The following is a 22,491-nucleotide window of genomic DNA, read 5'->3' as shown; positions in this document are numbered from 1 at the left end:
ATAACTTTGCCTCTCTTCGTGGATTCTAATACTTTATTTCTATGACGCTTTCGAACCGGTTCGTTAAACGAAACACGAATAAAGGAGAAAACTGAAGAAAGAAAAAGAGAAAAATAAACGAACGATGTACAAGTTAATTTGTGCGAAGTCAATTACCCGCGTGTGGCCACGAGTGACCATCTTGCAAGAGGTGGCCGCAGCAACTTTCGAGGCCGCCAGCTTGATCTCTGATCTCTTCGACGGGTTGACAGACGAGACGATCAACGCGGAATCGGGGATAGAATCGACGACGTATCGCTTCTCGTCGTTGAGAAACGAGGATATTATTCTCGTTTTTTCGACTCAACGAAAACGAATTATTGTCTCGAATGCGCGAAGAAAAGGCTCGAACGGACGAGGCGATCGAACAGAAAGGTTTCGTTTCATTCTAGTTATTCCGTGGCGAGTTCGATCAACCGCGACTGCCTCGAGTAACGAGCGAATATAAAATTACGAGTATCGTTCTTTCGCGTTAAAATCGATAACGACACGACGACGTAAGATAAAGCATATATTTTTGGTCCTTTGCGGGGAATAATTCGTTACGATCCGCATAATCAGGTACACGGGTACTTTTATTGGTCGATGCACGTACTCGAAATCGGTCGATGAAACGTGTCGGCGGACAGTAAAAAAATGGAAGATGTGCTCGACGCGTGAACGAAAACGACGAGAAGAGAGAAGGGTTTCGAACGGGGCAGTCGGCAACCTTAAAACCACGATCGTCCAAAGCGATTCTTATCCGCCTCGGATAGCTATCGAAACGACGAAAATATTCTAATACGGCGAGAGAAAGAGAAGGTTATCTATCGTTCGTCGCGCATCATCGGATACAGGGATCCGGCGCGTTCGCGTCGAAACGATTGTTCGTTCGCGCGAGACTCGTCGTTAATCGAATTCGTAAGACGAAATGTTCCTGGGAGAGGCGCGGCACCGATTCCCGGAGGATTCGTGCTCGATTCTCGTCGAGAACGATGCGTCGCGCGCGTCGAGAACGGTGAGTCGGCGACGATTACGCTTGAACGAGAAGCAGGTCGTCCCCGGAGCTTGATCCAAGACTTAAACGGAACGATTTGTGCGATGATTCGACGAGGCTCGAAGTTCGGCAAAGAAACCACCGATCGACGATCGAAGAAATCGAGGCTTCGGAGGCGTGCCATGGATGCGTCTGACGTCACTGATTACAACGGGTGGTCTTCTTGCTTCGGATGAATCGAACGTGGATCGAGCGAAACGCATTCTCGTTGTCGACGATGCACACAACTCACGACTCACAAACTCGCGATACGGAAGATGATCACGAAACGCGACAGTGGAGGTTGGTCGTCGTCGCGGTCGTCCGACGACGACCGTGTACGCGACTACCTTCTCGCCGTTGCCCTGTTCGAGCGGACCGAGACGTTTGTCGGCCAGAGAGGAGCGCACGGTCGAGGGATGCGAAAGGAGAATCAATACGCGTAATGCCGCCACCCCCTGCTACTGCTGCTGCTGCTGCTGCTGCTACCGCTGCTGTTACTGCTGCTGCTGCTGCTGCTGCTGCCGCTTCTGCTCCTGTTGAAAGCGTGGAAGCGAACCACCCTTGAATGCCTAGCTTTACGGACACACACGCATACACACTCCTTGGTCACACACGCTCCCTCTCTTTCTTTCTCTTTCTCCTTCATGAGCTACCCCGACGCGATCACGACGACAACAACGACGGTGGTAGTGGTAGCTACAGTGGTGGTGGTGGCGACGGCGACGACGATGACGACGACGTCGTCGATGCTCTACGCATGCGCTTACCACGGAAATAAGTGCCACCACCGTTTCGCTATCCTAGAGTGCTCCAACCCCTTGGTGATACTTTCTCGGTCCTCGTCAACGGTCCGCGCGAACGAAACGCGGCTTGCCTCTTTTACGGCAGAGCACGCGCGCGCACGATAGAAACCGAGTTTTCGGCCGGTCAGCTGTTCGCTCTGAATCGACGGAACAATTTTTTCGAGTCGACGAATTCGAACGGGTGGTCCGTACTACTCGAAGAGACAGAAGAGATAGCTATCGAACGGTTCCGAAATTTTGTCGCGATACTTGGGGACACGATAGAAGGGAAAAGAAGAGAAGAGGAGTGGAAAGGAGAGGATGCGCGTAACGCGGAGGAGGTTAATCGGCTCGAATAGGTTTCGCGATCGTTAGGCGATACGCCTTCGCGCGATACGAGCGAACGGGCACAGGCAGGGAAGCCATCCGCGCGTTATTTTAGCTCGAACGGACGAAGCGCAGAGCGAGCAAGCGACGGATGTACACCGGACGCGTAAAGTAGTCGTGAATGTTTTTCTTCGGTACGAAGATCGCGTAATTATACGTTGTTTAAAAAAAAGATTCCGTCGATTCTCTCTCCTTTTCGTCCAACCCCTAACGTTTACGTCCCCGACACATATCCCCCCGCCGACAGGGTTTACCTTTATTTATCATCGTACGCCTATATAAACGATATCTACCTCCTTCTCATTTTGACCACCCTTCTGCATGATGTCCGACAACGGTCTGAGCGCGTTGCTGATCGCGTTGTTCTGCCGTTGCTGCTGCTGCTGTTGCTTCTGCTGCTGCTGTTGTTGTTGTCGATGATCTTTCTTCGTGACGATGGGCCGTGCGAACGCGCGCGCTTGCTGTATCCTAGGGTGCGCTCGGAGGGGTATTTCCGTTTCCTGTCCTCGCCTCGTGTCCGAGGCTGTCCTCGACAATTTCGTCGCGGGTTTCTTCGTGATCACGCCGGCGTTTCCCGTCGAGTTCCTCGTCGCGTCTCCTCGGTGCAACGGAGAGGCCCTTTTCGTTTTAATTCACCATCGTCACTTACGCGTCTCTTATTTTTACGGATTCGAGACGAATCGTGCAACGAAAGGGGGACCCGCGGTCCGAATTCGAACGGGAAAATAAAAAAGAAGCGAAAGCAAAAAAGAAAAAAGAAAAAATCGAAGTGAAATAACGAAAAAGGGGCGAAAGGGTCGCGTTCCGTACGATGAGAAGAGAGAAAATGTTACCCCTCGGCCTCGTCATCCGTCGTGTTTCGAAGCAGATCCTCGTGTTCCCTGTATCGAATATCCGATTCGAAATCGGAGCTGATCTCCAACGGACGCGTTCTAGCTGCCAGCGTGTCCAATTCGATGGCCTTGACCTGCTGCTCCAAACGTTGAAGCATGTCCGTGCTCTCGACGGCCGATCCCTTTCGTTGATTCAAGATCAGGTCGAGATTGATCGCGATCTTCGTTTCGTCGATCGGCTGAACGATCTTCGAGTCTTTGAAGGCCTTCAACTTCTCCTCCAGATTCGCGTCTACCGCGACGTTCGTCGGAAGCGTCTTTCTGGAGGCGAGCGGTGGACTTCGTATCTCGGCGGAGTTCGAGGAACGTTCCGCGTTTCTCGACGCGTTTCTTTTCTCCACCACCTGCAGACCGCGATCATCCTCCACCAGTTCCCATTGTTTCAGATTGTCGAACGCCGTGCGAGGCGCCACGAACTTCCCGCTCGCGGCTGGACTGGCCGTGCTCGTCTCCTTGCTTCGTCGAGGCGTCGCTCGACGTTGATTGTCCGTCGCGACGCTCGTTCCGACGCTTTTGCGACCGCTTTGCGATCGAAACGAGCCTCTGCTCGGCTGCGCCCGAGAAAACGGGCTCTCCCGATCGTCCATGGCGGTGGTTCCGAACCGATTAGGCCGCGTTCGTGGCCAGCTTCGTTAACAGACGGGAAGAAAGAGCGCCGTGGCTCCGTGTTCGGCTCGTTATCGAAACTTTTGGAAAACGTTCGAACGGGTCCAGGCAATTCTTCGGCATGGACTCGTCGATCGAACCGATCAATGTTGGCGGGCTGCTCGTCGTCTCGATTTCTGTTAGAAAAATATGCGTTATCCTTCGGAAGAATGTCACGAGCTCGTCGATTCGTTGAACGACGCCGATGCACGGCTCGACGATGGGACGATAATTATGCCAACACTCTCGACACGTTCACATTTACCCAAAACCCGAACACGAGACACGATCCTTCGCAGGTACTCTCCTCTTTTCACGGCAACAATCACACGTATAAATATCGATAAGCAAAAAGCAGCGACGCGTACAGACACACTCGTCGAAGAACACGAAAGCTTTCCACGATCGGGGCAATCTCCCGTGATCGAAACGCACGTTTCCTCGCGTGTCGAACTTCCCCTGCTGGTCGCTCGACCACCTAATTTTGCTCGTGGCCACAGTTTGTCGCGCAACGAGTCATTTCGATTCTCGTCCGCGTTCGACGTCTCTCTTCGTTGCGACGATTACGACGGTCGTTAAACGATGTCACGATTCGAGCGAAAACAAAAACATAGTGGGAGTGGAAATAAAAGAAAAGAAAAGAAAAGGAAGAAGGTAACGCCGCGGCGTTCGCAGGTGTACCGAACGACGAAGGCGTGTACGCGCGCGTGCGCGCACCTGTGTACCTCCTAAGTACTTTCGAGCCGTGGATTTCTTCGACGCTTTATTTCTTCCTCGGCTTATCGGTAGCCACGAACTCGCGTTCAAGAGCACCTAACCGCTCGAAAACGATCTCGACCTAACGTTGGCCGCGTTTCGTTGGATAATCCGGTTCGTCTTCGGACAGAACCGGGTGCTCGACGAGCACCGCCGCTCCGAGAAGATTACCGGTCGGTGGAAAATTTGGTCGACCGCAACGAACGTAGGCGTAGGTTAGGCAGACGCGATAACGAGCGTTCCTCGTTGGTACCGCGAACTAACGTCCGTTTCGACGACGAGAAACGCGACGGCAAACCCTGCAATTTCCGTTTACCCGGCCGATGGAATCGGTTCGCGAACACCGTAACAAAGTTTAAAGGTAAGAAAGACGAAGAAGGTCGGGATTAGGCGACGCCCGATCGAGGCCGACTTTTTCGTTCGTGCGGTCGATCGTTATCGTCGAGCGCGACGATAACGCGCGTAACGAGCCGCGCCGATCGTGGAACACGCCCGTGGAATACTTCTCGTGAAACGCACTCGATTTCTGTTGCGAAACGCTCCGGCGGAAACGACGCTTTAGACGGAAACGCGAATCGATCCGACGCGAAGCACCATGATCGAACGTCGAAAGGTTGAACGCGAACGGCCCTCTACGTACAACTGGGTCCATTTCCCCCCGAACGAGGAGCACTCGGCTGGCCAACTCGACTTCGTCAGACCGTTATCAGCGGTAGATGGTGATAAGCGATACCGTCTACCTAACTCGAGCCGGATACTCGCTGCGACGATCTTTCGAGCGCGGTTTCTCCAAAGAAAATATATATACCGGTGTTACGCGAATTCTCGTAATCGCCGATAAAACGCGGCCAATTTTTTGCCATCTAAAATGCGACTCGAGAAACAACGGCGAAAAAAAACCTGTACTCGATGCATAGAACGTCTATTCGACGAGTCGGGGAACTCGCGTTTTCTATCGCTATCTCGAGTGCCTTGCCGTCGTCCGTAATTACCTTGAACGTTTCCGCCTCGACAGAGAGAGTCTACTTTTCTCGAAGGACGTCGACTCGCGATCGACTTTCGATCGAGTCGCGATTTCTGGTTGTCGAAGAAAGAAAAGGAGGCGTTGCACCTTGAGCAGGTGTCGGGGATCGAGAACGGTTCGCGAGATCGAGTCGACCCGATGATTCGGATAAGAGATTCCGATCGTATACCGTGCGAGTTTCGTCACCGCGATATTTCGACGAACGCGCGAGTCGAGCAAAATTAGAAACGCGTCGCTTCGAAACTGCATCGCAAAGTACGTTTCGAGTGTTCCTGGAGCGTGGCCAACGTTTCGAAGCACACGCTCGGTGTCGAAGCGCGACGCGAATCGATCGTTTTATTTCGCGCAGCTTTGTATCGTCGTTAGAAAACATTTACTCGGGTGCCGATCTCGAAGCGTTCTTTACGGCTGCGCCGAGATCGGCGATAAGATATATTCGCTGCCGATGCGCAGGCGTTTTAGCTGCTCTTACCGACGTTCCACGGAATCGGAGGAAAGACTTGGCTCGGAAAGGGAAGAAAGAGCGAGAGAGACGAGACAGAGATAGAGTGCAACGTAATGTTTCTTTTACACGACTCGCGCAGAAAAATCCGTCGCGCAATGGATTCGTTATCGATCGGAAATCGAAAAGCTTCTCGACGTGGAAAGTATTCGGTGACGTCGGCATTTGCTGTTAATCGGTCGAGAGGAAAAGGAAAATCATAAACTCGTTGTTCCAGTATTTAACGTTTCCAACGTATCGACGCTTATCGAGAGGCCTTTTTATAACCGCGCGTACAGTGGGGGAACGATTGGTCGCGTTTCGACGGGAAACGCAAGGGCGTGGATTTCTTTTGAAACCGTACACGGAATTGTAGACGCGAAAGGGTTAAATTCGCCTTCTGTCGAAGCGCTGCTAAGCTGACCGTAGCAGTTAAGAATCGAACAGGTGTCCGGCAAGGCCGAGCGCTAGAAAAATACGTGTACCCGCTTCTAATCGGACACGAGTTTCACCCACGTGGATTCGACGCGTTAACTATCGCTCCAGGCTCGGTGGAACGAGTCGACGCTATCGTTCGTATTCCCGGCAATCGTTAGCGGCAGAGATCTATTAATAGAATAATAATCGAAAACTGTGACTGTCCCGTTACGAGAAAAACTGCGAGTTTCGACGAAGCGCAGACGCGATAAGAGGAATACGATCATTTTTAAGCAAGACTGGAGGCGAATCGTCTTCTACTCTTCTATGTTCGACCGGTAAAAACGATTCGATCGCCGATCCGTGACTACGAGAGCGAAAGATTTTCAAGGCGTTACGACTTCTAATTAATACGGCGACGGTAATTTATCTCAGCGCGTTCGTTCGGATATCAATTTACGATACACGATCGGGCCGGAGCAATCGCGAACGAATAATTCGCTTTCGACCCTTGAACGATCACGAACGAAAGAAGTTTTACGGTTCGCGACTCGAACGATCGAATTCGCTCGCGATTATTCGAAATCGTCGTTGCTAGGATGAAAAAGAAACGAACCTACGATCGTTAGCGTACTAATTACCCGCATACATCGTTCGTAACTGTCCAGTTACACGCGAGTTACGTAAAGCTTAATGCCAACCTTCCTTCTCGTTCGTTTTAATTCTCCGTTCACGATTATTGCTTCTCTCCTTTTTTTTGACCAAAGTCAAACAACGAGAAGAACGTTTTCCCTTATCAGCTTCGTCGTCACGAATGTATACTGTTCCAAAGGAAAAAGAAAAACGTATAGATCAGAAACGAAGGTGGTCGGAGCGGTCGATCGTCGAGCAGCGAGCAACGGCGTTCACTCGCGTTCGTTACCCGATCCGAAGCGCGTTCTTCCGGTCGAGCTCGGATTCACCGCGTTTTGTTCACCGGCTTTCCGCGTCCGAGCACTCGCATTCGTTCACTCTCTTTTTCACCGTAGATAGTTGCGCGCTGACAGCCAGCAAAGCGTTTCGAGCGCGACGAGATCGCGACGATACTCGTCCCGTTCGGAAACTAGGAAACTAGGAAACGATCGAAGGACGCGCTCGCGTTGGAGCGAGGCGCGTCAGCCGGCACCGAAACGCGCTTCGTCCTCGTCTATCTCCGGCCGCTCGAACGACACGCGTGCCGTCGCGTACACCGATCGCATCGTGCGTATTAACCGCGCGAAAAGCACCACCGAGATAGCTGCTACGCAAACCGCGATCAACTGCGCGCAACGAGTAACCGGCGAAAGCCGCGTTCGTGACTCACGCGTCGCGCCGCTCCGCGCCACGCCGGAGCGTCCCGCGTCGGCCCGTCGAGAATCGAGAACCGATCTAGCCGACTCGACTCCGCTCGACTCCACTCGGTTCGTTTCGTTCGGCTTCGTGTTGTCTCCGCGTCGCCTAACCTAACCGCACCTCGCTCGTTCTCGTGACGAACGCCTATCGTGGCCGTGGCCCGTGCACCGCGCGAGCTCAAAGTGCAAGCGCCCACCGCAGGCCCGTGCACCGCGAGCGAGGTGCCACCGGCTCGCTTTACCTATCGATCGATCGATCCGACTTTGCCCGAGTTTCGCGATTTACTTCCCGACTCTGAGCTCGCGAGGCGCACCTCCGACTACCGTGGAACGGCATGTTCGACCAGGTGCGTCGAGAAGTCGTAACGATTCGACGGCTACGTTTGCATCCTGTCAAGAACGTCACGATTTCTCGTTTCGATCGGAGAAAACCACCGCGATTTCGATGGAAAGAGAAACGAAACGCGTTTCTTTTCAGCATCGACCGCACTCTCAAGGTCTGCGTCTCGCGGAACACTGACCACAGAGGTAGAAACTCGTATTCGCGTTTATCTCGAGAGATTGCCGCGAGCGCGTCCTTCGTTCTTTCTGTTCGATCGGGGAATACGCGAGAAACGCGAACCGTTGCGTCGCGAATTGATCAGCGATCGCCTTTTTCTTTCTGCGAAGAAGCGTAGCGGGGCATTCTGCAGAGATCGACATTATCGACAGACGCGCAAAAGTTTGCCGAACGGAGACAAACAAGAAAAGCGAACGAGGAACGGTGCATCGAATCTTGATAAATCTTGATCGACGCGTGGCGCGCGATAGTCGTGAAAGAAAGTGTAACGGTTCGGTGAAACTATGCGTATCTAATCATTTTTTTCGCTCTGATTACGGGTAAACGAAAAAAGTAGAAGCAGGTAATTTGTATTGTCTAGAAAATATTGAAAATATGACGGCAGAAAGTTAAATAGAAAACGTGGAAATACGCCAACCTTTCCACCTACGTCGTACGGCACCTAAATTACGAGAATCCGCGGCGAAGCGGTTTCGCGGTGCGAACACGTTTCTCCTCGCGATTCAGAATTGCTCGGAGAAACTATCGGGCGAACTCGCGCGTTTTGCGCGCACGTTCGCGAAAGTCTCGTGTGCGAGAGCAGGTGGGCGTTAACCACAGTGCATCCTACGCTCGCGCACGAATCCGGTCATCCGTGTTAACCGGTCTCTTCGATCGGGAATACATAGTTTCGTACTCTAGTTACTCTCTTTTTCGTCGATCGTTTATGCCCGATGAACGAGAGGAAGAACGATTGGCTCTCGAGTTTCGACGATCCGCGAGTGGACGGCGACTAAGCGCGGAAAACGTTGGCGTAAACGTTTTCTAAAGTAGGCTGCAACGTCGGAGAGACCCGCGAGATCGTTCAACCGTGAACGAGAAGCAACGCCTCCCGATCGATGCGGAACGGAAGCGAACGGGTACGAAGATCGTTGTTCGCGATCACGATCGAGAACCAAAACGATCGAATCGTATCGTTGTTCGTAGACGTTGAAAAATTCGAGATCGATCAAGAGCGTTGATCTCGGACGACTCGCGATTAACTAAGTTCTAAGATGAACGACGAAAATTCGGCATTGCGAGTGGTCAATAAAAGAATTTTCGCAATTGCGCGAAGGTTCTCTCTATCAATTCGTCGAGGACTATTAGTTTGGCCATGCGAACCGAGATAGAATCGCGTTAGCAGCGAGCGTTTCGCGACGCATCAACCGCTAATTACTCGTTATTCGGACATGCACGAGAACCGTTCGTTTCACTTTTCGCCTCGTTTCATTCTCGTCGTTACCGATCACGACACGCGTCGAGCTTCGAAACGTTTCTCGCGCCCATTTATCGGTCCGTAGACGATCGTTGCCGGAGAAAGAAGAGACGGCGAAAATTGCGATCACGGGCTTACGAGCGTTCGCGTTGTCCCTTTTGATCGTGTACGACAACTCTTTCTCTCTTTCTCCGTCATCCTCGTGTCGATGCACTCGAGGCAACCGACAATGAGATTACGGCGAGGTGGACGATCCCATCGACGATGTATTGGCTCTCGTACCGTGACCGGTCATCGACGATACTATTTTCGATATATTCCTCGCTGGACGAGATCGATCGTCGAAACGTTACGAGGAGATGTCGAACAAACGCTTCTAAACGACACCATGGTCGCGATATCTCCAGTCCGTTTTCTTGAAACAGCCACTGCAGAAGTTTCTATGTTTCCACCTTTTAGCACCGTATAACCGAAAATGTTCGATGACTGTCGAAAATAATTTTTCAGCGAGATCGTCGCGTACGCTAGGGGAACTCGGCTCGTTAAATAGAAACGGCCTTGATGAAACTCCCAACCAATGTTCGTACGAACGTTGGCTATGCGCGTACGTACGGACCCCTGATGGCTATCACGGAAGTGAATCGTTTAAAGTACATTTGAGTCGTTGTTACCCGGCGTCGACAAAGAATATTTACCGTCACCGTGCAACCAACTTTTCATGCACGCGTTCTATCGCGTTCGGATATCTGTCGTTGCTTCCTGCGAATTACGATTTCCAGCGAATTCGACGCGAAATCCGAACGACGAGGCGATTCATTAATTTTCACGGAATATTCGGAATAAAGGAACTGATAGCGTCACGCGCGGTGTAAGATTCCGCACACAAACTATCCTCCAAGTTATTCTGACCTCTGATAACGCGTAAACATTAAGAAACGATAAGCTCGTTTTAATAATTTTACGTCATTTTGTTTATCGACGAAAGATACGGTAATACTCGCTTACCTTTGATAAGTATGGAGCAGAGGTGTTAATTACACGATATAACGTCTAACCGTGCTTATTATTCGCGAACGTGGCAAAGTTAATTGGGCTACGCGAGCGCGGCTTCCTTATGCGAGATAACGCGAAGATTCGACCCGATCGATACTGCGCGTCGACCGATCCACTTCTCGAGGAGGCAATCGTTTCGCGACGTACAACGCGATTCAAATATTCCATGACCGAGGTATTTTCCCACTTCGAGACGAGCGTTCGACCTCGAACTTGCGCCGTTTCCGTGCTAGGAAGCACCGCGAGAACAACGCGTTTTCAAACGGTGCTCTTCGCGAGGACAAACGAGAAGGATATCATCCAAAGTTCGTTGCACGCGGTTACTGCAACAGTTTCGTAGCTACACGCGCACCCTGGAGCACGTCTACGAGCTACGCTCTTTAAGCGCCACTGGCGTATTCCACGTTCTAAAGACCACGTCCCAAAGGCATCGTCACTCGCGTACCTAACAAATAAATTCGTCTCGTCTCGCTAACCTAACTGCGCGATAAAATCACGCTTCGAGTTCACGATCTATCAAGGTCGCGTTTCGCAACAGTCGCTATCTTCGCGGCAATGTTTCAACGTTTACCTTATTAAAATTGCGCGAATCGCTCTACAAGGCAGGCCTTTTTTGCGAGCACGAGTCCGAGTGGAACACGGGCGCGGAAACACCTAAGTAGATAAGCGTATATGTAAGAATCGATGAAAGGAGGGGCACGCTTTCTGTATCGGAAACCGAACTCGGGCTGTCGCTGACAGTTCTTACTTTCAGAACCCCTAACGGAGTCTCGGATAACGACAATGTTCGCTGGAACCTTGGTCGCGAGGACGCTCGGAGCTTTTACTTGTGGTTCGCGTCGACGAAAAAGCGAGACGTATTTACCGTGTCGTCGCTATTTTCATCGCCGATAGGATTATTTTGATTTATGCGAGCCAAGAGAAACGAATTAAGCTGGCGCCCAACCGAATCGACGAACGCGGAAGAAAAATGCATCTTCCGACGCTAGATTAGATAGCGTACGCGCGCTTCGAGCGGTCTCCGTTGGAACACGCGGCAATGTCGTGTATCCGGCGTGAGACCGACTCCGTTCGCAACGACCCTTCCTTTTCGAGCGAGCATCGATCGACGGTTTAGCCAGGGAACGAGAGAACGAACGGTCGTTTCGTTTCGTCGAACAAAGAAACCGTTTCACGAGTACGGTTACATCGACGACGATCTATTGTTTCGCCACGAAGCGGAGGAAGCAATTATCGCGGCTGCTGGAGGCCGAAGTAGCGCGGCAGACACGTCGCGCTTTTCCACTCGTCGCGTCGTTCGAACGACGGAAAAATGGCAATTTTAAAACGATAAGATAAGTCTTAGCCGGAACCGAGACGAGTCTCGCGACGCGCCGCTTGCGCCTCGAGACATTCGAACGGCAATTAAACCCCGAGCGATACGAGTTTTGACCGGGTCAATTACGTCGTTAACGACCAACAACCGCTTCGCTAGAATCTTCTCGAAGACGTTGGTAAAGGAAATTCGTGGAAATGAACAAGTTTGTTGGTTTTGCACGATTTCCTAATCGTGCGTGGAGCTTTCTCTCTGTCTCGAGGGAGAGGACGCGCTGATTTCGAGCGATAAATCGCGGCTTTGGCGAAACGCCCGCCCGTACCTACGGAATCGTTTTCGACGCGAAATCGTTGATTCGTTGCGTAAGCGACTGACGACGTTCCGAGAAACGTCATCGGGAAAACAAATGGAATAAATCGTTAATTTACAAAGTAGTTGTTTACATCGCGATTACGTAAATCGATGCATCGAAACGACGAAGACGAGTCACCCCAGGGAGAACGTAATATCGCGTATTACGAAACCGAGAACGAAGCGAAGGCGGGAAACTCGTTTTCGCGATTAAAGATTCGCAGATTTTTCGATCGACGCGGGGGCAGTGGGGCACGGGGCGATCGCACAGCTGCTGTATCGAGATTCGAGAGGCGATATCCTCAAGGATATCTCGGACCGCGTGGCTCGGCATTTTCTTACCTGAAGTTTGACGCGTGGCTTGGCGTGTCGTTTCACGTAGCTGTTTCTGCCCGAGCGTTGCTCGAAGGACGGTGGGAGAGGAGGCTGCGATCTTCTCGCGGCTTGATCGATCGCGTTGTTCGGCTTGTTCCTTACGGTAACTTGATTGTTCGCGCGATTTCCATTCGCCGTCTGCGTGATCGCGTTGGCGTTCGTCGTCGGGGCGTCTCGGTGGCTTTTCGTGCGACGAAGCAAACGACGCACGGTATTTTTCACGGTTGCGGCCAAGTGCGTACCGCCGCCGCCGCCACCGCCGCCACCACCGGCACCGCGTTCGCCGCCGTGTTCGTTCGTGCCTTTGTACTCGACCATTTTCGCCCTGGCCGTGGGTGTCGGAGCAACTTTGTGACCGGCCGTCTCCGTCACGTACATGCCAGCCGCGATATTCCCGCGTGGCGCTGTACCGCCGACTTCTCTCTAATCCGTGCGCGCGAAACTTATCTGCCGGCTACCCTTCGACCGGTGGTGGCTGCCTGGTCGGCCGGCTTTGCTCCTTTCCTCTCCTTTTGCTCGTCTCGCGCACCCTCCACACCGGCACGCGCGTCTCTCGGCTTCCCCTCTATTCTCTATCGACGCGTAACACCTCGCCGCGAACCTTTTCGATCGGTCGATGGATTCGACGCGTTCCTCCACTTGCCGTCGATCGCGTATCCCGACGATACGCCGATTAAGCGGAACGATTCCGTACGATTCCTTCGTGCCGGGATCATCGAATCGTCGCGGTGACGACGACAACTCGTTGTTTCGATCGTGCGTGTCCGAAGGAGAAACCGATCGCGCACTCGCGCGCGTTCTCACTAGAACGCGTTCATTAAACACAACCAAGGCTTTACTGCTCGGACAGTAATTCTGCGAGAAAAAGAGTGTTCGACTGACGTAACCGGTAAATTCGTAAGTGGCAGCGCGATCTTTTTTCTTTTTCGACCGGAGGCGAATCGGCGAAGACGCAGATGTTGCCGAATCGGTGCAGCAGGCGGCAGGCGTTAACCGAAAAGCCGGTCTATCGTCTCGTGAGCCTCGAGTTTCGGACTTTTTCGACCGGATTGTTCTCCGCACGATGCAACGCGGTATTTATCCCTCGTCGACGCAGTCCCGACTAGCTCCGCTGGCTACGACTCGTTTATCCCAGAAACTATGAGATCACCCATGACGAAAACCCCTGTGACCGCGCTCGATCGCTACGAATCGACGACATCGATCGACGGATAAATCGCGTACTTATGCGTCACGAATGCTCGCGCAACGTTTCCTACGATTGCCGATGAAACGACTAAGTAATAAATAGAGGCCTCGTCGATGATGCAAGATTCCGACGTATCGTTCTTGCCTGTATCCTCCGTTACTCGGGCATCGTTTTATCGAAAATTATGTAAGAGATTCGATCGGAGTTAACCACTTTGGATTATATCGTAATAAGGGATTTCATCCCGCGAGGGGAGAGAGTAAATCCATTCCAGCCGGAATCCATTTAAGCCGATCGTTTGTCGTCGATTCGAGTCGCGCAAAACATGCTTCGTTAACGCGAATTCTGGTTCAACGAACGACTATGCTTTACTTTAACACTACCCTTCGAACACCTATCGATTTAGAAGCAGCTTCGAGTAGACGTTTCGAGCATTCGGCAACGACGATGAACTCTAGCCAACGCGCGAGTAGATCTCCTTGAGAACCCGGTCGCGCGTATCGTACCGATGCATTCGACCCACGCCGCTCCACACTCCGACACCGTGGACGTAGTCGAACGAATTTTCTTATCGGCCAAACGACGGAACGAGAACGAAAACGATGAAGCTCGCGACGATTCGTAACGCTTTCGCTTCCTGTTACCGGCACGACTTTCGACCACTCGGGTCGAGAGGAGCGGAAAGACGACGCGATCGGAATTTTTTCTCGCAAACACCGACGCGGATCGCGTCGCGGACGCGTTCCGTCGAGAACAATGCCACGGACTTGCGAAGCGAGCGATCGAGCCGATCGAGCGAGGGGCAGAGACGAGGAGGAACGCGCGCCCGACTTCCTAATGTCGTTAAGTTAAACGAATTAGGCCAGTTCTTCGATACGCGGACAAGTACGTAACCTTAGACTATATAGCGTAACGAACGGGGTTCGCGTTGCCGCTATGACGCACGGTAAACGACCACGTCCACTTTGATCGCGACGTTTCACGTCCAGTCGGACAGTTAACGACTTTCGAACGGTTAACGCGCGGTCATCGTTAACGAAAGTCGCGATATCGCTCGGATATCGTTGCGCGATCGAATTCCTACTCCGTTAACGAAATATTCCATCGGAGGGATCCGCCTATTCGATTCTGTTCGACTCTCCGGATCGCGCGACTACGAGGGACGGCTAGAGGGTATCGGCTCGAAGACCGGTTCCGCTAGATTCCACGCTGAAACGGCTCGAAACCGAACGTTCGGTGTTTCGCGAGGAACGGACGAACCTGTTGCGTCGACGGGACGCAAATTAGAAGGCTCGGCGAGTGCGCGTACCGATTGGCCACGCAATGTCACCGATCGTTACTCGCGTCACGCGTCTCGTCGTCCGCCATTCACGGCGCTCGCTGCCATGCCGGTTCGATCGATAAAGCCACGATACTCAATGTCACGAGTCACCGCGTAATCCTGCTCGCGGTTAATTCGAGAACAAATTCCATTTCGCGATTTCGAACGTTCGATCGCGCACGATCAGACACCGAACGATATCTCGTCCAGCGCGAAAGCGACGACGGCTATGCGATTCGCAGGCATCGTGTGCTCATAATTTCGTCTGGCGGAGACCGTTATCTACCGTATTGGACTTAATCGTGTCCTTGTTCGACCCATGTAACGCCTGTCAATAACGATACCGCATCGTATACGTCCATCGATAGGATTAATGCTTCCGATTTGTCTTCCTATCGCGTGCCAATCTGTTACCATTATGCGATTCACGATCGACCCATAACCGCGTCGGAATCGACGCGTCCATTCGTAACGCTAGTTATCGAATAGGTAGTCGCAGTTGTTCGTGGATCGTCGATTCTCGTACCGAAGGATCGCGTTCCCAGCGAATGGCGGAAAATCTGTATACCTTGAAGTAATTCGTTCGTCTTGTCTCGATACGAGCTGCGGCGAATCTCGGACACAGCAAGATGAATCGAACGACGTTCGCATCGCACAGATCGATTATTTGTCGACACTCGCGTCGCGATACCGCGGATCACGCAATCGCGCGTTTCGTTGCGAGAAACGCAGGAGAGGACGGAACGTTAAAGCGTCGCGCTGCCACGTGGTTTCCGCTTCGTTTACCGTCTATACCGAGCAATCGAAATCGAACGGAACCGCGATCGACGAGCCGGTTCGTCGAGTAAATATCAGCAAACAGGTCGCGCGAGTGTGCTGCTCGATCGCGAGTCTCCGGCTAACTGAGCGTGGAACGGCCGTGACGGGGACACGCGAGCTCCGCTCGAGTCGAGCTCTTTCGTTACTGGATCTTACGCCGCCGATACGCTTCGGCCCTCCTCTCTCTCTCTTTCTCATTCTCTCTTGCTCTCTCCCTGCTGCTTCTCTTTTCCTCTTACGTATCGCCTCGCGTTTACGCGTAGACGAACGCATACCGACGCGTTCGAAGCAGGCACGGGAACGATCGGTTCGTCGAGACACCAGGTAGCGATGGAAACAAAACGGCCTGTTGCGCTCTTTCGCGCGAAACCTGTCTCTCTCTTCGGATGCTTCGACCGATTTCGAACAATTTACGAATTCGAGTCGATTTAACCTCGTGACCGGCGCTCCGAACGCGTCGGTGTTATCGGAAACGCTCGAGCGAAATACGAAATAAACGCACCGACGTTCGTATGTAAAAAGATAAGCGAAAGAATAATTTTGCACGAGGTTTACGCGACGCTGATAACGCGAGGCACCGAACGCTTTAGCTGCAAAAAGGACGACGCGACTGTCCGCTTTCAGGATATCGTAACGATACGTCCAATATCGGTTCGGTAACGCGACTGTCCTATCTAACGGGTACTTTCTCGGGGTGTATACCGGGTATTTCGTAACATCTGGGACCCGTTCCAACGACAAACGAGGGACACGTAGATAATGGAAAAAGTTCGCGTAAACGCGTGTCACGTTTAGCCTTGTTTCCGAGTTACAGGCGTCTCTATTTTTACGTAGAAGCGGGTCTTTAACGAAACAAAAGAAAAATACTTTATTCGGAACTAGCCTGTTGCAGCATATGACGGCATTGCCTTCCGAACCCGCGACGTAAACTCGCGGAGGACACCTTTTAAGGTTGGTATCGCTAATTCCAGCCGTTTCGAGACTCTCGACGCGCGTTCGCTCATTTTATTCAACTAGTCATTCCGATTCTTTGTTTCGATGCCCGCGCTCGATGATACATAATTTAGCAGCGACGACGATCAGGCATTCGTAGCAGGAAAACAGCTGTAACTAGAAAAAATATTGAAACGTATATTTTTCCGTTGTTCCCGCGTGCTTTGTTCGCTAATAACCGTTACGGAACATCCCGTTCCCTCTTCCTTCTATCGTTCGAGGAGCGTCGCGTTCGATTAAACCGAGCGCAATCGGAATTTCGTGGGAATCGGCACCAATGGGAAGCGTTCGTCGATTACCGTGAGACGCGCGATGAACTTCGATGACCATCGATAAATACGCGATAAGCGTAAATCGCGCGAGCATCGTTGACGTTTAGTCGATGAGGTCAGTAGGTGCGTTTACTAGTCGCTTTTACGCGTCGAGCCTTTACTCTAGTCACGCGTAACGCTGCTCCGTGCATGCATTTCTGCGTGCATCGGGTGACACCGGTTGAATAGAAATTAAACGGACCGCACCGTGCCTAGATACGTTCGTTGTGCAACGAATAACGCGAATGCATCGGAAAGAGCGAGAGAGGGAGAAGTAGAGGGAGAGAGAAGTACGCGGCGGAGGAAGCGTGTAACGCGAAGAGAAGGGAAAAGCTAGCGCAAGATAGAGAGGATCCATTATATTAATTGACTTTGGGACTCGATACATCGTACAAGACGCGGAGAACGAGTCTCCGGTGACTGGTCTCGTGACTAAAAAACGTTGTAATGTCAAGGCGAACTCGTTCGGTTTTAATGGCATTTTCTCAATTTCGTTGCCTCTCGTATCGTTCGCGCGGCGAACGGAAGCGGATCAAAAGAATCGAAATACCTTCGCCGTAGACGCGAGATTTTCGATGTTTTTCTCGCGGCTAATAAAGGATCGATCGCTTTACGAGTGCTTCTGAATTGTAAGCTCAGAACCGAGGTTCGCGATCGTTTTAAATAAAAAGCCAAAGTTGCACGACGAAGCGAAATTGGAACGAACGCGATTATCGATCCTGAGATCGACTTCGCGCACGCATCCTTGACACCGTCTGTCCGCGCGCGCGAAGATCAACCTACTTGATCACTGGTACATGCTGCTAAGGGAAAAACCGAAGGGTACTACGCTATTTTAACGCTCGTTCTTACCAACAGTCGATGCTAAAAAAACAATATCCTAGCTTCCGAGCGAATCGTTCGTGCATAGCGCGAACGATGACCCGCGTATCGGTTCTCTCTAGCACCAGTTTCGACATTCTTTTACATACGAATTCGCCTATCTCCCACTCGACTCTCGAACGCGAATCGACGACCAAAAATTATCTCCGCAAACGAACTGTTTTTATGGAAAATCGATGTTTACGAATTCGGTACGTACCGCGTAAACGACCCGGGAACAGAGTTCCCTTTATGTATTCTGCTCTTTCACCTATGCGAAAAATATATTTCTTTTTTCTCAACAGAGATACAAATATCGCAATAGAGCACTGGATTATGACGTACGAGCCCAGATGAGTATCGAGGTTCCTTACGTTTCACTTTTGTTGTACGCATTGTTCGGTGATTCACGACAGTCTTACGAACCCGTTCACCGAAGTTTTTTTTCCTCGAACTGCATGAACCACGGTCGTTTTAATAAGAGTGACGCAACAACCGCGACCCCGATCGTCTAATCGCTATCGTTAGCGTCATTTCGATAAACAAACATCGGTTATTAGTTTCGTCAACAACGATTTCTGTTCCGAAATATTCGGAATCGTTTCCGTTGCTCGCGTTTCGGACGAATGTTGCGGATGGATTTAACCGAAAACGATGCCGAGATATTTTGCTTGTTTTTCGTGCTATAAATACGCGTACGATACGTGTCCGGCAGGAAAATTGGATCGAGGAAACGTCGGTAGCAACGCATCGATCTTCTTTGTAATTTCCGAAGGAGAGGTCGGAGTTTCGATACCGACACGAGGGTAGAAATCGCGGATTCTTGACGTGACTGGGCAACGTAGGGCCCATCTTGGAGTATAAAAAGTAAATTTGCGAATTTGTCGCACCACGCGACGCTCGCTGAGCAAATCGAATCGATTCGATTTCGAAGAACGGTTGATTCATCTCGCGAACGCGATCTCGCGGGGACCAAAGTTTCGAGCGGTCGCTTCGAAGAAGAAAACTATGTCGACCGAACAGTTTCTCGACAGTTCGATCTCCGTACAGTAACGATAACGTTTCGTTATCGATTCGTTATCGTGGAAAGCGATCGCTTCGTTACGCGGTAAACAAGGTAACAACTTTGTCCCCTTTATACCGAGAGAGACGGGCGAGGGTGAAAAATTCGAGAAGCCGGCTATTCTCGGAACGGAGCGGAAGGTTTCGCAAAGATCTTTGCACTATGTTAAAGATTAACGGTTTTCGTAGGATCCCCGTGAAAGGTGGATATTATTGTTCCTGCACACACGTGCCCCGCGTGCGCATAACCTTCGATTTATCGATCCCCCAAACCCGTATAATCAACGCGAAGTGGGTGAAACGCGCGTCCTTGGCATTGTATTAAGAATAGAAGCGCTCTCGAAAGGAGTGCATCCGTAAGAAACGCTTTTGGGACGGTTTTGGGAGAAATCGATCGATCCATCGACGTTTCGATCTCTTTGCAACGGAACGAGACTTTCCAATTTTTTCTCGCACGCCGGTTAACGAACTTTAAAATCTCCATCGTCGTTTAACTCTTAGACGAATAGTCTTAGTAGCGCGCGCGCTCTCAGAAGCGACGCGATCGAAAAAAGACTTCCGTTGATCTCGACTCGAGCTAAACGGTTGCTCAACCTTGCCTTGCCGTGCCTTTCCTTTCTCTTTTTTCCCGTTGCATCTAAAACAGGGAACGCGTATTTCTCGCGTGCCGCCTCGTTCTCTTAAATTCCATGACGTCCACGAAGGAAAGAGAGCGTTCGCGAATCGAATAAACGACGCTCGTCACGATCGATAAGTCGAACGCGACGCAAACTTTTTCGCGGTGAGAGATAACGGAGAAGCGAAAAATATTTACCGGTATTCTCGAGTCAATATCGAGACATCGCTTTCGTCGCAACGGGACCGACGCGAGAGGGAGAACCGATCGAGCGAAGTCGAGTTTGCTTACGTAATCTCGCCCAGGAACGATATAACCGCGAAAAAAAGCTTTATAAGGTGTGGTTTCCCTTTAACGAATCGGTTGCCCGACGCCGTGAACAGGCTCGAGGCGAAACGCTGAATCGTTGCTATGAAAAAGCTTCTCAAGAATCTCTGCTTGGAACAAACAAATACTCGCCGTTTTTTCCATTAACGCTTCTTCGTCGCCGCAAATTATTTCGACTCTATTTACCGAGATTTGTATAGCTCGTGACGTAACGCGTTTTCCTACTCCCGATCACCGTGTTCGAGATCCTTTTATTTTTCGATATAAGCTTTTTACGTGTTACTTTACATAATAACTAGCCACGCGCAAAGACACTTTCGAGACACACTGCAAATTTCGATAATCAACGATAAATCGAACGAAGATGACACCGAAGCATCCGGTGGGATGAAATCGAGAAGCGTCCTCCGAATACTGCTACCGACCAGCTGCTATCGCAGCAGGAATCGCTCATGAACCAAATTCGTGAACCTGCGTCGGCTAAAACCTGATACGCGTGTTCGATCGATTCACCAAGGACACGGTACTCGAACCGGAGTCGAGATTTTCGACGGTGGCTGCTGAAACGGCAACATCTCGTCGTTCAGATGTTTCGTGCTCGCGATAAGCTTCTTTCCTTCGAGGAAAGGTCAAGGTTTCACCTTTTTTTTCCTCCTTTACGGAGATGCACCGTATTTTGTCGGAAGCGTAAATTTTCCTGGGAGAAACGCGAAGAGCCTTTCGAAGGTTTTCCTTCGATTCGAGGCTCGTTCCCGGTCAGCCAACACGGGTTTCACGACAAAGGGGCTGTTTGCCACAGCGACTCGTCGTAGGTGGAGATCGACGTGAAAACAATTGGCTCGAACCGAGATCCCGGTGTTATCGAGAAGCTGCACCGCCACGAGGACAATTGATTCTCGACGAACCGGTCACGCTACCATTTATGGCGATCATCGTGTCGTTCGTCCCTTCCCTCTTGGCCGTTGTTCCGTGCAGTTTTATGAATGCACGGAAGTTCGACAATGCGTTTGGCAAGCTGAATCTCCTTGCCAGCGACGTAGTCCCCGAGAATCCAAAGTATATACGGCACTGCCATTGAATTATTTGTGTCACGCTCATCTTCGTTCCATGTACTCGCGTTCCACCGAACGATTCATCTGCAGCTTTTCTCATGGCATATTTCTCTATCAGAACATTAACATGAATCGTTAGGCGAAAGCTTAGAGCCGGATCGATCGTAAAAAGCGACGTATTGTCGAGGGATCCGCGAATCTTGGTAATCGGTCTTTCACAAATTCCTCGTGCCGCAAAATCGCTGGCTCCGCTCGTACTTACACGGTACAGTCAACGAAGCGCATCGTCGCGTCGTGTCGATCGGCCGCTTTTGTCTCCTCTCGCGTTACACGGATTCGAGCGGAAAGACAGCGATCGCCATCTGGCGTTGCCTTTCGTAACGCTTCGAACGAACGCTAAAACTCTACCGGTGATTTACAAACAATCGCGTTTATCGAAAGTTTGTCGGAACAAACGTCGTTAATATCGCGCGTCTGTAGCGAAAAACTCGTTAGACAAATGGGACGGTTCTGCGTCGCAAGAAAATGCGACAAACAATTTGGTGGTGGTCGCCAAGTATCTCGCAAATTGTTTCTTCTTGGCGAATCTTAATCCTTCGAAGAGGAGGGTTAGCGCGATGATCGACGAACATCGTACTCGATGTTACCGTACGAGAGCGCTCATCGATCGTATCGAACGAGTGCAAATTTGAAAATTCTACTCAGAGCGCGTATAAAGGTTGGACAAACTGCCCGAGGGGGGAGAAACGAACGGCAGACGCATCACGGTCCGGTGAATTGGCGAAATGCCGTGGACTAAATTCGCGCTTAACGAATAATTATAAACGAACGTTTAAGAAAGTGGCTAAACTTAGGCGTCAGCTAACGGGCGCGCAAAGTTCGCGGTCAATCGGATCCGCGCGATTCAAGGTGAACCGATAACCCCTTTAAGCCCGTAACGCGTTAGAAAATCCTTTCGAACGGTCTTACAGGATAATCGTACGATACCTCACCCGACAACCTTTTTTTTCTCCTTTTATCCGCGACAGTGCCATTAATCGATACCCGAACGGTCGCGTGCGACCCGAACGATCGGTTACTTCGACACTATTTTTATCTAACAACGACGAACTCGAACGGATATAGTTTAATCGTCGAGCGCATATCGTAATTCGGTGTATAGTTTCCAACTATTTTATCTGACTTTGTAGAAAGTTTGCGACTCTGTCGTACTTTGACGCGGTTAGTTGTCACGATAG

At 51.1% G+C, this 22,491-nt stretch overlaps 1 protein-coding gene across 24 annotated transcripts in view; it reads right to left on the bottom strand.

Annotated features, from left to right (window-relative positions):
- Nucleotides 1–22,491, bottom strand: part of LOC100883716 (serine/threonine-protein kinase MARK2) — a 47,636-nt gene that overhangs the window by 18,355 nt on the left and 6,790 nt on the right. For 13 of the 24 annotated variants that reach the window (XM_012296088.2, XM_076535739.1, XM_076535741.1 and 10 more), the window contains exons 2-3: nucleotides 3,060–3,901; nucleotides 2,520–2,844 (exon numbers count right to left, since the gene is read on the bottom strand). The exons of 4 other annotated variants lie outside the window; for them this stretch is intronic. In XM_012296088.2, coding sequence (XP_012151478.1) covers nucleotides 2,520–2,844; nucleotides 3,060–3,706 — 972 coding nt within the window. In that variant the 5' untranslated portion in view covers nucleotides 3,707–3,901. Of the gene's footprint in view, nucleotides 1–156; nucleotides 1,450–2,519; nucleotides 2,845–3,059; nucleotides 3,902–4,029; nucleotides 4,465–7,143; nucleotides 7,759–12,669; nucleotides 13,841–15,780; nucleotides 16,179–22,491 lie in introns of those variants that run through there. 7 more of the 24 variants (XM_012296090.2, XM_012296085.2, XM_012296086.2 and 4 more) reach the window with 7 other exon arrangements.

This window comes from Megachile rotundata, chromosome 9, assembly GCF_050947335.1.
Source record: "Megachile rotundata isolate GNS110a chromosome 9, iyMegRotu1, whole genome shotgun sequence".
NCBI lineage: Eukaryota > Metazoa > Arthropoda > Insecta > Hymenoptera > Megachilidae > Megachile > Megachile rotundata.
The sequence above is the reverse complement of the archived record's forward strand: the minus strand, read 5'-3'. Positions and strand labels throughout refer to the sequence as shown.